The sequence below is a fragment of the Chelonoidis abingdonii genome, chromosome 10 (assembly GCF_003597395.2).
Source record: "Chelonoidis abingdonii isolate Lonesome George chromosome 10, CheloAbing_2.0, whole genome shotgun sequence".
Taxonomy (NCBI): Eukaryota; Metazoa; Chordata; order Testudines; family Testudinidae; genus Chelonoidis; species Chelonoidis abingdonii.
In genome coordinates, this window is record NC_133778.1 from 49,064,421 (window position 1) to 49,079,344 (window position 14,924).

At 41.7% G+C, this 14,924-nt stretch overlaps 1 protein-coding gene across 2 annotated transcripts in view; it reads left to right on the forward strand.

The window, feature by feature from the left end:
- CCDC148 (coiled-coil domain containing 148) overlaps window positions 1–14,924 on the forward strand; it is a 139,711-nt gene that overhangs the window by 37,822 nt on the left and 86,965 nt on the right. For both annotated transcript variants that reach the window (XM_032778735.2, XM_032778737.2), the window contains exons 5-8: window positions 1,755–1,837; window positions 1,978–2,141; window positions 2,500–2,595; window positions 2,717–2,898. In XM_032778735.2, the coding sequence (XP_032634626.1) occupies window positions 1,755–1,837; window positions 1,978–2,141; window positions 2,500–2,595; window positions 2,717–2,898 (525 nt within the window). The remainder of the gene's footprint in view (window positions 1–1,754; window positions 1,838–1,977; window positions 2,142–2,499; window positions 2,596–2,716; window positions 2,899–14,924) is intronic.

Sequence of the window (14,924 nt, forward strand, 5' to 3'; positions counted from 1 at the left end):
AGTTGAGACAGCAACGGCTGCCCCAAGCTCTCTCTGTCTCTCTGCATCTGTGTCCCCTCCCTGCTGTATATGGAGAAGGGGTTAGCGGGGTGCAGGAGCAGGGGGGACACCCTGACATTATCCCTTCCCTTCCCCTTTGCACAGCAAGCAGGAGTCTCTGGGAGCAGCTCCAAGGCAGAGGGAAGGAGCAGCACATGACAGTGGGGGGAGGGACAGCTGAGCTGCTGATTGATAGCCTGCTGGGCAGCTGCAGCACAGGGAACTTAAGGGGATCTGATGGGGGGCTGCCGGTCCACCCTGGTTACAAGCCCCCACCAGCTAGCTGCAACGGGCTGTTCTTCCTGCAAGCAATGGACAAAACAGGCGGCTGCCAAACGATGTTAGAAGGGAACATTGCACAGCTTTAAACGAGCATGTTCCCTAATTGATCAGCGACGAAACAATGTTAACCAGGACGACTTTAAGTGAGGAGTTACTGTACTCGAATAGCAGTAGATGTAGAGTATTTGAAAAGAGTGGGAGATTGTGACTACGCACATCTAAACTGAGTTTACAGATAGGTAAAGAGAGAGAGGGTGGAGTGTTCTGTTTCAGTCTCATATTCACAGCCAAATATTTGGCTATCAATCAATATCTGAGCAGCCTAGAACCTATTGGAATATTGGCAACTCCCCACCCCAGAGCCTCTAATGTTTAATTCTTTATAAATGGTCACATTCTGTCCTCTAATATGATATGCAACTCACACTTATTTCAAAAAGAGTGGTAAGGTCATTGCTTACATCTGAAGGCATGATTTGGCTCTAATGGTGAATAGGCTTCTTGCTGCCACTGCACTGCTAATGTACTTCAGAAGCTATTTCTTCATTTTGTTGAGGTAAAATATGGAAATACCATCAGGTTTTTCCTTGAAATTATATATTTGACTGCCTGATAGGTTTTATTTTTTTCCCCAAAGAGTTTAGATGACACGATGCCTGATCCTGCAAGCACTTTGTATACAAAACTCAAGTAGAAATGGGCCCTTAATGCTTTGAGAGTCTGCATTCATCACCACACTCTGCTGATCAGTAGCAGCACTCTTGTCCAAGGGATGGTGTCTTCCATAGCCAACCTCAGATCAGCTTTTAATCCTGCAGATCTCTTGTAGGAGAGTGTAGTTCAAGGTGTCTTTTTCCCCCAGCTCCTGTTGAATGCAAAGGAGACTTATTTTGCTCTTCTCTTGTAGATCAGCCTAAAGTTACAGTATCCTACTGCTATGGTTAGATACTTTCATTTTTGCCTAACAAGGTCACTAGACCTTTGTGACTGAATGACTAGTAGAGGCTCTTACTGTGGATCATAGAGAATCAGTGGGAGGCGCCATGCCATCTGTATGGAGACATCATGCCTACTATCCAATTCTATGTCCTCAAGCCTTGCTCCTGTCACTCAAAAACAGTGCAGCCCCAGTGGAGTAGCAGTATCCGGGACCCCTCTGGATGAGGCTGCCTCCAGGAATTGCCATGACAGAGGGGAATCCAAAGGAAAGTGGTCTTTTCTTTGGAATAGGCATGGTGCCAAAGGGCCTGATATGTATCCTGTATTCTGCTGACTTGCCTAGTCTCTGCCCCAGCCCACCTAGTTGCCTCCTATACAGAGTCTTCCCCCTACTCAGTTATAACATTAATTGTGTGTAGGGCAGTGGTTTTCTATCTTTGTTTATATGAGTAAGAAATTAAAGTTTTTGTATAAGTTTCAATTATACATTTCAGACATAAAGTAGAAGCAGAAATGCAAACTTTCCTTGATGAAGGGAGCCTTGAATGTGAATTTCTTTTGGATATGTGGGACTTGGGTAAGAATTTTCACTTGATTTCTTGATTAATTTAAGTGGGGGTTTTAAAAACAAATGTATTCACCATTTCAGATAAACTACAGAACAGTGTAGTAAATATTTCTTTTTTTAAAGAAAGTTTTATGTTTAACTGTCTATAGCACATAAGTTATCAAAGGAACGGGATACATATCAAACAAATACAGTAGATCCCATCTGGCAACTGAGAGAGGATTTGAAATGTAGGCTGTCTGAAATGCAGTGCTACTCTTCACAGAAATCCTACATGGAATATGAGTTCCTTCCAATCAAGGTGTTAGAGCAGGTTGGTAACTTCACTTTTACAGTTTGTTGCTGTTTTGAATTTTATAATATTTTCTTTTGCTTATTATGTTTTTGAGGGAGAGAAAAAGTTTCAAAGCCTTTTAAAAGAAGTGTGAAATGTAACCTAAGATGCATATACTATCAGAAAATGTTGTAGCTATTAATTTTTAAGGCCATGATCAACAACCTCAGTGCACCTGATTATCCTCACACTTACATCAGTGTAAATCTGGATTAATTCTGGGAATTTACACTTGTATAAAACTGGTATATGGTCGAAGAAAATTAGGCTTTGCTTCTAAATGACAGTTTTGATATGAAGAATATGAGTCTTAACTGTTAAAATTTCATAAAACTAGGTAGACTTTGTGAAGGAACAACAGAAGACAATTTTGGAATTACTTAATCAAGAAAAACTGGCTTTGGAACAAGAGCTTGAAGACTGTAAGGCTAAAGTAAGAGAGTAGTCACATATTTCCAAATTAATTGAGTTACTCCTCAACATAAAAATGTATTTGACCACTGATAACTGTGTGGTGTTCATTTGTTTTGTTTTGTTTTTTTTCACCCTTTCAGGTACTAATATACTCTTTTGAAGAGAAAACTGGCCTTTTTCATAAAGTTCCTGTACAGTTACTGGCCCTGGAATGTCCATACCCCGATTTGAAGTCTTCAATCTTTAATGAATTCCATAAATTTGCAGATGAATATTGGTCTAAACTTCAAGAGATTGATCAACAGTTAAAAGTAATATCCAGGTAATAAAATCTGTGTTTGATTCATTTTTTGAGGCAGGATAACAAACTGTTCTATATGTTCTGTCATCTCCAGATTGTAGTTCCTTTTGTAGGAGAATTATTTCTTTTGTTGAGTACAATACATAGTTGACTCTGTATCCAGTTCTATAAGATTAAATTGTCGATAATTATTTGCATAGCAGAGAGAATTGCAACTCTTTTCAAAAGAACTTGCCTGAAATAAGCAAAATTCTTTATGGATTAAAGAACCAACAGTGTGACGTATCGCAAATGTCATCTTCACAGGCTTTGTCCTTCTGTGGATAGAAATTCCTTTGAACATTATTTTTGTATGGTAATTTATTTCACATTAGGAAAAAACATTTGCACTTCCTTCCTTAGGGAAATCTAAAATATAAACACTCATATGACAGCAGAGTCCTAATCTTTTCATGAAGTGCAGATCATTGCAGCAATAGATTACCATGAAGACATATTATAAAAGCTATTTATAGGTCTAGTTTGGAGCATTTTAAAGGGACCATTTTAAAAAAAAAAAGGATCAGCTGCCCCCAAGAGGTAGGGCTTTAAGACTATTTGTTTGGGTGTTTTTGTTTTGTTTTGTGTTTGTATAGCGCCTAGCTCAGTGGAGTGCTTGTCTATGTCTAAAACTTGTACAGGCTACAGTAGTAAAAATAGTAACAACAAAAATGGTGAGAATTGGCAACTTTGATATTGTATAACTCTTCCTAGAAATATTTTATTTTAGGGATAGTAGAGACCAAATGTTTAATTACAAGGCTATAATTTTGTTTCAAAATTCTGATAACTGTAGAGTACTTTATAAAGGGTGTTTCTACATAAACAATTAGACTGTGGCAATCTGGTGTGTGAATCTACCCTGCACTCGCGTGCCATGCTCTAACTGTTCATATGCACCCTGCTGATGTATATTAACAGTACATTGGAGTGCTTTGAGCTAGTCCTGTTTCAGCAGGGTGCACATACACAGTTAGAGCATGGCAGACTAGTGCTCACCCACACCCCAGCTTGCCATTGTCTGATGTGTAGAGCAGCCCTAAGTTTACTCTCATCTGAATTTGAGAACCCTGAAATAGAATTACAAAGTCTTAAAATTTAGTGAGCTGTTCCAAACATAGTTCGTGTGCGCGCGCGCATGTTATATTTAGTTACTCACTAACTCCAAGGAAAGGGTACAGTCTCCCTGTCAGTGGATGGATGAAAGACTTATAAGAGGCAAAAGTCAGGCTCAGATGCTGAGGTAGCTGTTATTCTTTTTGTTGGTAGAGTTGGAATAGGTGAGTGTTTCATTTCTTGTTTAAGAAATGAAAAAACAAGTAAATATTACAGATAATGAAAACTACCAAACTGCATAATTGAGGAAACAGCAAATTATGAAATTGAGGCTACTATTGGTAGGTAACATTTTTAATTTTGAGATGCTGGATTATGTAGTTTGTTTTTTTTTTAATTAAATCCCCCTTTTTACTGCTGCTGGGACATATATTTTGTTATAGAAAATCCTGAAATATGCCACAATCAAAGTGCTGAGTGTGTAAACACCTTTTTTACCTCAAGTTCTAAGGATACAGGTAAATGTCTAAATAACTGAAAGAGGAGTTGAGTATTAAACTACTTATTTGTATATTCAAAATGTGCGTACTGTGCAGTGTCCTTTCAAATGAATAAAATGTCAGAGTATGTCATGTAAATCTAGCCCTGCTGTATAGTTGGATGTGTCTGGTACAACAATCAGCAGTCATATGGTTGACATGCTGGGGAAGCTGACATCTCATTCAGTGGTATTGTCTCTGTCTGTCTGCAGATTCAGCAGCACATCCAGTTTACATTGTCCTGGCTATTGTAAAGGATATCTGGGGATTATGAATTGAAGAGGTTAACTTCCCTTATGAGTTGTTTATATTCTTTAGGGGATACAAAGCTAGGGATTAACTCTTGGTAAATCTGCTTCAAAGGAAGCAGCTCCCTAATAGGAGTTATTATGTATAGGACAATTGCCATATTTCAGTTCTGAAACCAAATAATGGTTATAGACACTTCTAGTGGAAGAAAGATGTGTATGAAAGCAAGCGCCACATTTAAAATTTGGGCCATGTTTTCACCATGGTGAAAGTCTGACATCTCTTGGCATCTAGAGAGGTATGGTATCTGTTTAAATATTATCTGTAGTGTACTCAAACTCTCACATATTTTAGATGATATATTGGATATTCACGGAAGCTAAACTAAAACTATGTTCCAGAGCATTCTGCCTGGTAATGTGCAACACCCCTAATGTATCTGAAGGGAAAAGTATGAATCCCCAGGAGGCTGAATCACACTTTCTTTGACTGTCTATGAGAAACTGATGAACCGTGGCATGGAGCTGCAGAACTGGCAGTTGAAAGTCCATGAGTGGATCAGGATGAACCACAAACTTCTTCCTGAAGGTCCTCCAGATCCCTTTTTGGAGACCTAAAGAACTTCTCCATCTCTCTTCTCATGAAGGTAGAGATCCATCAGTGAGAGTAACTAGTCATTGGAACAATTTGCATAGAGACATGGTGGATTCTAGTCACTTGAAATATTGAAATCAAGACTGGATATTTTTCTGAGAGATTTATTTAGAGTTATGAGATCGATCGAGATGTTACTGGATGTGGTTCTATGGCCTGCTATGTAGATGGTCAGACTTGATGATGATGTTCCCATCTGACCGTAGAATCTGAGAGTCATTTTATTTAAAATAAATAAAATGGGCGGGTCTTAAAATATTTCTTTACCAAGAATGAAGATGAATCTTTGTGGGTTTTTTTCTCCTGTTGCATCCCATGCAAAATTGTCAGCTTAGTCAATTTAGTCAATTATAGTAGCCTACAAATACAGGAAAATGTGAACAAGTACCTCTGGGAAGGTACAAAAAGCTTCCTTTGTCTCCATCATATGATAGCTTATGGCTTGGGTTCAAATTGTTACCAAACATGATTACCAGCTGTCATGGTGGGAACTTTGTGTCCATTAGAGCTGGGCAAACTAATTGTAGCAAAAAACTTTCTGTTTAATTTATCCCTTTTTACTCTTTGAATAATTACAGATACATTTGCAGAATTGCAGATAATTTGCAAACACTGTAATAGAAACTCTTAATGCCTCTAGTTTTGCAAAGTATTTACCTCAACTACGACATGAACTATTGGTCACTAAATTCAGATGATACTGTTTCTACTCCCAGACTTAATGGCTAGAGCAGAGGTCAGCAACCTTTCAGAAGTGGTGTGCCAAGTCTTCATTTATTCACTCTAATTTAAGGTTTCGCGTGCCAGTGATACATAAACATTTTTAGAAGGTCTCTTTCTAAACGTCTGTAATATATAACTAAACTATTGTTGTATGTAAAGTAAATAAGGTTTTTAAAATGTTTAAGAAGCTTCATTTAAAATTAAATTAAAATGCAGAGCCCCCCGAACCAGTGGCCAGGACCCGGGCAATGTGAGTGCCACTGACAATCAGCTCACATGCCATAGGTTGCCTACCCCTGGGCTAGAGTATTATAAGCAGGGGAGGTCACTTCCTGTAGTAGTCTTATGCAGATACTTAAATTTGTGTATGAATATGGATAGTCACACCCAAAGTAGCCTCAAACATTCATGTGATGAAAAACAGTGAGGAAAAAGTGAACGAAAAGATCAAGAACAAACGGCTATTTTGAAGGTTGGCAAACAATTGTTTTGTCTCACTCTAGTGTTCTCCCTTTAATGTACTATTGCAACCATGCTATAGTCATAACTAGGGACCTTTACCATTGTTTCCACACAGCCATTTTTAATGTAATGGTGTTCTAGAAAATGCTCTTGTTACATGAAAGCTAGGGAGGAAGAAAAGCAACTTTTAGCCATTGGTCTTCATCTCATCTTCATAGATGAGAACAATAAAGTTCCCCATTCTTCTTCAAGTAATGTACCTTTGGTCCTCCACTTCAGGTGTGCATGTCTTTGATCAGAGACTTTTGGTAGCAGTGCCTATTGGTCCGTACATGTGCCCTAGCTAGCCTCATGCCTTCATGCCCGATGAATGTTGAACAAAATGCCCTCAGGTCCTTCTCAATTGCCTCTGCGTGAGAGGAGCATATTGTAGTGCCTTCTTCTAGCTAGATTCCCCTTTAAGGATAGCTTTAGTCTTCATTTATTGTTAGGCTTTGTTGTCTTTAGTTTTCAGTAGCTTTTAGTTTTGTTTGAGGAGATTTCTTTGTCAGATCTCCCCCTCGCCCTTCCCCAAGGGAGCTCTTCCCCTTTGGGAGTTTTTATCCTCAGGGTATGCCTAAATGCATGAGATTTAAACATTGCCTCACTTGCTGGGATTCTATTCTAGTTAGTGACTATCACTTTCACTGTATCAACTGCTTAGGGGGCACTCATGTCCCATGAGCCTAAAATCTTTTTTGGGTTTAAGACTAGGTCTAGAAAAAATAGGGAGATTAAGATTAGGCTTTCCCTTCAACCTGCCTCCAATATGGGCCTAGACACCCCACGACCACCCCTGTAAAGCTGTCATTCAGTGAGCACAGTAGGTTGTCGACTTCCTCAGTCTGCTCAGCTGCTATATTTTTGCGGGACATAACCACAGTGTACAACACCATGACTTTGGGGAAAGAAGAGTTCCAGGTCTCCTCAAAGAAAAGTTGGTGCCAAGAAACCTAGGTCACCACAAAGACCTACTGTTCTGGAGAGCTTGCATCCCACCAGGCTCCCTTGGAACTGAGGATTCTTCAGCTAAGTCCACAATCTTCTGAGCCACATGGTACCCAGTATTCCTTAGTACCAAAGTCAGCTTCGATACCTCCCTGACACTTCCAAGGTGTTAGTGATCCTAAGAATTCTGCTTCAAAGAGATTGGCACTGACTGTGGGTTCTCCTCCCATGTTACCTCAAGTATTCAATCTGCATTACAAGGTGATAGACCCATACCAGAAAAGTAAAGGTCATCCTCAGTGCCGCTGCCTACCACCACAGAGCCTCACTAGTTTTCAGCTCAGATCCACCTGCCACCACAGGAGTTTAGCTTCTCCAGAGACTTGTTTGTCTCAGATGAGCCTGAGTACCCTCAGCTAGGGATAGCCCAGTGGTTTGAGCATAGGCCTACTAAATCCAGGGTTGTGAGTTCAATCCTTGAGGGGGCCATCTGGGGCAAAAGTCAGTACTTGGTCCTGCTAGTGAAGGCAGGGGACAGGACTCGATGACCTTTCAAGGTCCCTTCCAGTTCTAGGAGATTGGTATATCTCCAATTATAATGAGTACTGAAAGATTCTGTACGAGAACCTTGTACATCACCAATACCACAACTTTCTTCAGTACCATCTAGCTCTCTGATACTCATGAAAAGAGACAAGACAACTTCCCTGATCACAACCCCTGTCCATGAAGAGGATACAAACCTCTGACTGCCAGATTCTGGGATGCGATAATTGCCCTGTTGTGTTCATTCTCTCTGAAGCATCTGGCAAGGGCCACTGACAGGATACTGAGCTAGATGGACCATTGGTCTGACTCAATATGGCCATTCTTATGTTCTTACTTACACAGTTCAGGGCAACTGCATATGTTATTTTTTTTCTCTTCTGTGGTCCAGAAAAGGCACCTACTTTTAAGCTGCCAACTGTCACCTCTCTCTCCTTTCTGACTGGAGTTTTTCCAGGCTGCTCCGTTCCCTGCTTTTTCTGTCATTTCCAGCAAGCCAGACCACCTAAACAGACCAGCATCTGTGGTTTGCTTTCTCTTCAGGGACTATGAAGAGCATAATTGCCCACTGTTATAAGTTACCATACAGTCCTTTATAAGTAAGCATGTTTATTCTTATGGTGAAAGCATTACAGAGAAAACATATTCAAAAGAATTAAAGAACCTACAAACATGCTAATCAAAGGTCACCTGAACTCCAGTCTCTGACTTTGTCAGGTGTCAGGGTAAGGTTGGAAGGACTAAGAATGGGGGCCCTCCTCTTGGACATAAGGTTCTATCCATTTGCTGTGTCAAAAAGAAGGCCACGAGTCAATTTAAAGACTGGCTATTCATCCAAGAGACCTTTCTTTTTCTGGTCTCCAGAGAATCCTGTTTGAACCAGTATATGTGAGCCTCTCCAGATGGCGGGACCTCTCGAGAGGTGTTACAACCTGAGTGAATCTGCCTAATCACCCCCTAATGTTCATAGTTTCTGGAGGGCTGTGGTCACCTTCCTGCATGGAATTACATACAATCCCTGGCCCACAATGATATATAAACTTACTATATTAGGATCTCCCAAAGATATTGCAGGAAATTTCCATATCTGTGACACCTTCTTCTGACTCTCAGATTTCAGTATGAGGCTTGCTCGATTACCAACCCAGAACTGCCTCTCTTGACATTTTTTTTTCTGAAAGAAATGCTTCAAGAAATGGGCTGCCTATCAGCAACAATTTTCCAGAGCACCTAGTTACACCCATGGGGAGTGCTAGAGACAGCAGTCAGCAATCCCCTGTTCCTCCCAACCATCTTCCATCTCACAAGGAGTCTTTCTGAGGAGCAAGAGTAAGGGCTGATGAGAACAGGACTCCACAAACTAGCATATCTTCCTCCTCTTCACCTGATGAAGCAGTAATACTCCCTTGGCCCTCTAATGTGTATTGTTTTAAACAGTTTCAGGAGTTTATGAAGAGGATGACTATCTCCAGATTCCCTTAGACTTAACATAAACTTTTGGACATTCTTCACACTGCAACTTCTGGTCAGGTAACCTTGTCTGAATGTTTTGGCAGATTCAAATAGATTCTCAGTCTGGCAGATGCTGACCACCTCCACCATGTAGAAGAGCAGACAAAAAGTATTATGTTCCAACTAAGGGCTCTGAATTTTTGTTCACCCAACAATTTTTGTTCATTGATGTTGAGAATAAGCCTCTCAGGCAACACAATAAAAGAAATCCTATATGACAAGGACCAAAACCACATAGATCTCTTTGGTTGCAAAAGCTACTCTTCTACGACATTGCAATTTAGGACCAGCAACTACCAAGCTTTTGTGGCCAAGTATAATTGCACAAACTACAGCAAATGTAACTCTTTTGTTGAATATATCCCTCTCAGACTTTTTGGAAGCAATTTCAGGCGATTATTGTGGAGGGCCAATTACTAGTGAGGACTTTGATGCAGCGAACAAAGCAGCTTGCTCTGTTTCTACAGTGACTGTGTCATGCATAGTGCCTCTTGGCCCAAGTCCTTAGGATTCCTGAGGGAAGTCCAGAACACACTGAGGGCCTTCCTTTTGAGAGGCTCAATCTTTTCAGTGAATCCTTGGGCGAATCTTGCACACTGTCGAGGATTCAAGAATGACGCTCTGGTCCCTTGGTATCTATACATCTGCAAATAAAAAGATTCAGAAGGTCAAAGATGGCTAAGATCCCAGTCCAATTCCTTGTCTAGCATAGATCTTCAGAACTGCTTAAGAAGAGACTTAGGCTCCAGAAGAGAGAACCATCCACTACTTCTACTACTAGTAGTCATCTTTCCTAATTTATGTTTAGACAATTTTGATGTATTGGTTGATGGTCAAAAACTTTTTCACCGTCAGGATCTAAAGTTGTGCCTCCCAACCTTTATGGACTTTCTCTCCCATTGCTAAACCTCATGGATGCAGAATACTTCCAACCAATGGGTATTGGAGGTAATATCAGGCTATTCCATCCGTTATACCTTTTTCCTCCACCCAACCCCTATTCCTTTTCAGGGACCCATGTTGTGAACTTTGAGCCAAGAAGTCCTCTCCTCTTCTTTCTCCACATAAGAACCGTAGACACAGTTCCTGCCCAACACAGAGGGAAGGGTTCTAGTCCGAGTACTTCCTGGTTCCCCAGAAAAAGGGTGGATGGAGGCCCATCTTGGATCTCAAATTGTTGAATGCTTTCTTAAAACTGATGATCAGAATGGTAATTATCACAGCTATAATTCCATCTCTGGATCCAAGAGACTACTTCGTGGCCCTCTACCTACAAAATGTGTATATATTCATATCACAAATCATCTATCTCACAAGATTTTATATTGTGGTTGGTACTATCAGTATTGAGTGCTCCCTTTCAGAATATCTGCCACCATCAGGGTCTTTATGAAGATAGTGGCCACTCAGTTACATTAGTCAGGAATAATGATCTTTCCTCACTTCAGTGATTGGCTCCTCAAGGGCTGCTTTACAATGAAATTATTTCCATGGTAAGGGAAGCTATTGTATTAAAAAGTAGCATGCTTTGTTTGTGTGTTTGTGTGTGTTTTTTAAACGGTTATAGGTAGCACATTTGGGTATTCTTAGTAGAGATGATAAAAAGGGATTTTATCAGGAAACCTAATCTAATATGGATATATTTTAGCATCTTGGGTCGTAGAAGCCCATTTGTCTGTTTTGCCAGAACTACCCTGACATTCCTGACTGTATAAAAATTGCTTAATTTTGTTTTTATCATTCAGGTCAGTATATCTTGAACACATAAACTTCTCTGTGTTGCAGACTAGCTGAGTTACTGCTGCTTCTTCGAGTGATTGTTCATGTGTATTCCACAATAGGTGTGAGTGCTCGCCACTTGCACTGGTGCCGGAAGTTTTACCCTAGCAGTACCCATAGGGGAGTACCCTAACGACTCTTAGAGTGGTGCCTCCATGGCACAGTATAAGGGGAGCTGCATGCTCCCCCCACCCTCAGTTCCTTCTTGCCGTCAGTGAAAGTGCTTCAGAACTGCTCTGCTCCAACTTTGTTGTAGCTCATCCCCAAAACTGCTTGTTCATTCAGTGTACGGTACCTATAGTTAGTTCAGCTAGAGTGCCCGGGCCAGGGCATGCCCAGTGCTCCAGGTTTTAAGTTGTGCAACACTTGTAGGTGATCTATGCCAATGAGTAATCTGCACACAGACTGTTTACACTATTTGGGGGAACTCATCTCAGCGATCGCTGCAAGATTTGCAAGTTGTTTAAGCCTTGGACCAAGAGAGAAAGGGACGTTAGGCTCTGGGCTATTTTGATGGAGTCGGCGCTGACCCTAGCTTCAGCGCACCATCCCGAGTTGTCACCAGGCACCATGGTGTTGATGCACAGCAACCCTTTGGGGCCATTGACTAGTCGGCATTGCTTCCCATCCACCGGGCATTCCAAGAAGGCTACGAATAGGCCTTCTTCGCCACGGCACCAGAATAAAGCCAGGATAAAGGCTAGACCCATGTTGGACAATCCTCGATCCCCACCGGCCTCTAAGCCTCTGCGGAGTAGCACAGCCCATTTGGAACAGGCCTCCCCAGATGTCTGGAGGTCCTGCAGGCAGCCCAGGATGTTATGTCCATGCCAGTACCAGGAGCACCGCCGCTATTGGCCCCACACTTCAGATGCAAGCCACCACTGGGATCTTTGCAGTCACCCCCAGCTTGGTACAGTCTCAGTCAAGGGAATGTTCCTGACGCCATTTGCTGCCCAGCGACTGTTCAGGACAAGATCCACATGGATCACCCTCGATGCCCACTAGGTTGTCTGGTTGTGTTCCGTCTGACCGGCACTCTTGGCATCGCTCCACCTTGAGGAGCAAACACTGATGGGACGAGGACACGACACCAAAGGTCCTCATCTTGGAGGGGCCATCGCAGCCAGTCACGGCACGAACGTCAATGTCATTTCCATTCGTCGTCCCACTCCAGGACCCCACCCCACTGGGGGCTCGCTCGGTGGCCGGAGCCTCAGAAGGACCATCGGCCTCCCTTTCTAGACCTCTGACGAGGGAGTCAAAGAGACATACATCCTCAGCACCATGCCTGGAGACCGACCAGGTGGTGGACCGTCTGGTGCCGGTGGGGACACAGAGTACCACGCCAGCCTCCTCACCCTCCCTGGAGGAGACGATTACAGCCCCTCCTCCCTCCATCCCGCAGGAAGACTTTAGGGCCCACCAAGAACCCTTAAAAAGGGTGGCATCAAGCCTCCATCTCCAAGCAGAGGAGATGGAGGAGCCCTCGGACTCTGTTTAATGTACTGTCCTTCTTGGTACCGGGCAGGGTGACCGTGCCTCTCCACGAAGGGGTGGTGAAAATTTCAAATGCCCTGTGGCAAACCCCAGCCTCATTGGCCCCCATCTCTAAAAGAGCGGAATGCAAGTATTTTGTACCCACTAAGTGGCATGAATACTTATACAACCACCCTGGTCCTAACTCTCTGGTGATCGAGTCAGTCAGCCATAGGGAACAGCAGGACCAACCAGCCTCTACTCCAAAATAGAAAGATTCAAGAAGGCTGGACTGATTTGGAAGAAAAATGTTTTTGTCTTTGAGCTTCCAGTTATGGGTGGTGAACCAGCAGGCTCTCCAGGGCCAGTGTGAGTTCAGTCTGTGGGGCTCCCTGCCCAAGTTCGAGGACTCCCTTCAGGAAGGAGTTCAAAGTGCTGGTGGAGGAGGGCACAGCGGCTGCTAGGGCAACCCTGCAGGCAGCTTTGGATGCAGCGAACACAGTTGCGTGGTCCATGGCCTCCACAGTGTCCATGAGAAGGCATCATGGCTCCTGCTTTCTGGGCTATCCAGTGAGGCGTAGACCTCCCGACATGCTAGTCTTCTGCAATACAGACCTAGGTCTGAATCCTCCCCGCCTTGACCCCCCAAAGCTGCAGGCTTTAACTGAAAACCATTCAGCAGGTTACCTAGCTCCAGCACCCAGACACCCAGCTCCCAGTGGGATCCTAACCCCAAATAAATCAATTTTACTCTGTATAAAACTTATACAGGGTAAACTGAAATTGTCCACCCTTTATAACACTGATAGAGAGAGATGCACAGCTGTTTTCTCCTCCGAGTATTAATCACTTACTCTGGGTTTGTTAATAAATGAAAGTGATTTTATTAAGTATAAAAGTATTAAGTATAAAAGCACCCCTCGAAGAACACCAATTATGGAAAAGGTAACTCTTTTTTCGAGATTTCTTCTAGAAAACAGTGGAGTAATCAAATCAATGTTTTTCAGTGCATTAGAGTTTCTGGTGTTTGTTTTAGGTCCTTGCATAATATTAAATATAATATTAATCATCCTCATCAAACATGCTTAGTCTACTGAGGACTGTTGCACCAGCTCGACTGGCCATGGTTGTGGGCATCCTACTAATATTGTATATACATAATTAGTAGTAAACATACTGTTTAGCTTTTAGTTTTATCTTCCAAGTACTGGTGGGAAGAGAGCAATCTGCATACTCATGGTTTGTTTGAAAGATGTATTGAAATATTAATCCATTAAATTCAATGAGGGGGCAAAAATGGACTTGAGGTCAGTAATATCTGTTCATGGCACACTTGTTTTGAGATGCGCATTTGTACATTATACTATCATTTCATGTGTATCTGAATTACATTTGAATGTTGACACTAAATCTGCACCTAATTAATACTGTCACACAATATATGTGTTAGAATTTTATTACATTATATGCACTTTATGTGAAGCAAGATGTATTACTTTCTAGTATTTTGATTAAAAAACCTCTTATAACACTTGGCACTTCCTCTGTTAGGGAAGCATTAGACTTTATTTAGTGTGGGTGATCTTTAAATGCAAATATATCAAAGTTGTCATAACAGATTTTTTTTTTTGGTTATGAAAATGTTATTTTTCATCTCTAATGGAGTGTAGGAAAACTAAACAGCCATCTGTCACATCGCATGCTATTTTTTAAAATTCTATTTGGAATATTATTTTTATTCCTATTAATGCTTCTCCATATGACACTTAAGTAATAAGTAACATTATATACAAAATATTTTGCTCTTAATTCCCTGTTGCCTTGCACCTTATGCAGTCAGTCACATCTTCAAAAAGCGGATATAAAATGCTACCAAGCAGAAATCTGACTTACCCTAATGGTGGTGTTTTTAATATCAGTTTTGTATTCACTTGTCAGAAGTGTTAATTGCTGTGCAAGGCAAAAAAGAACAAGCCCTTTCATTTGTATTTTCAAGGAGTGCTTTATCCTGCCTTCAAGGGT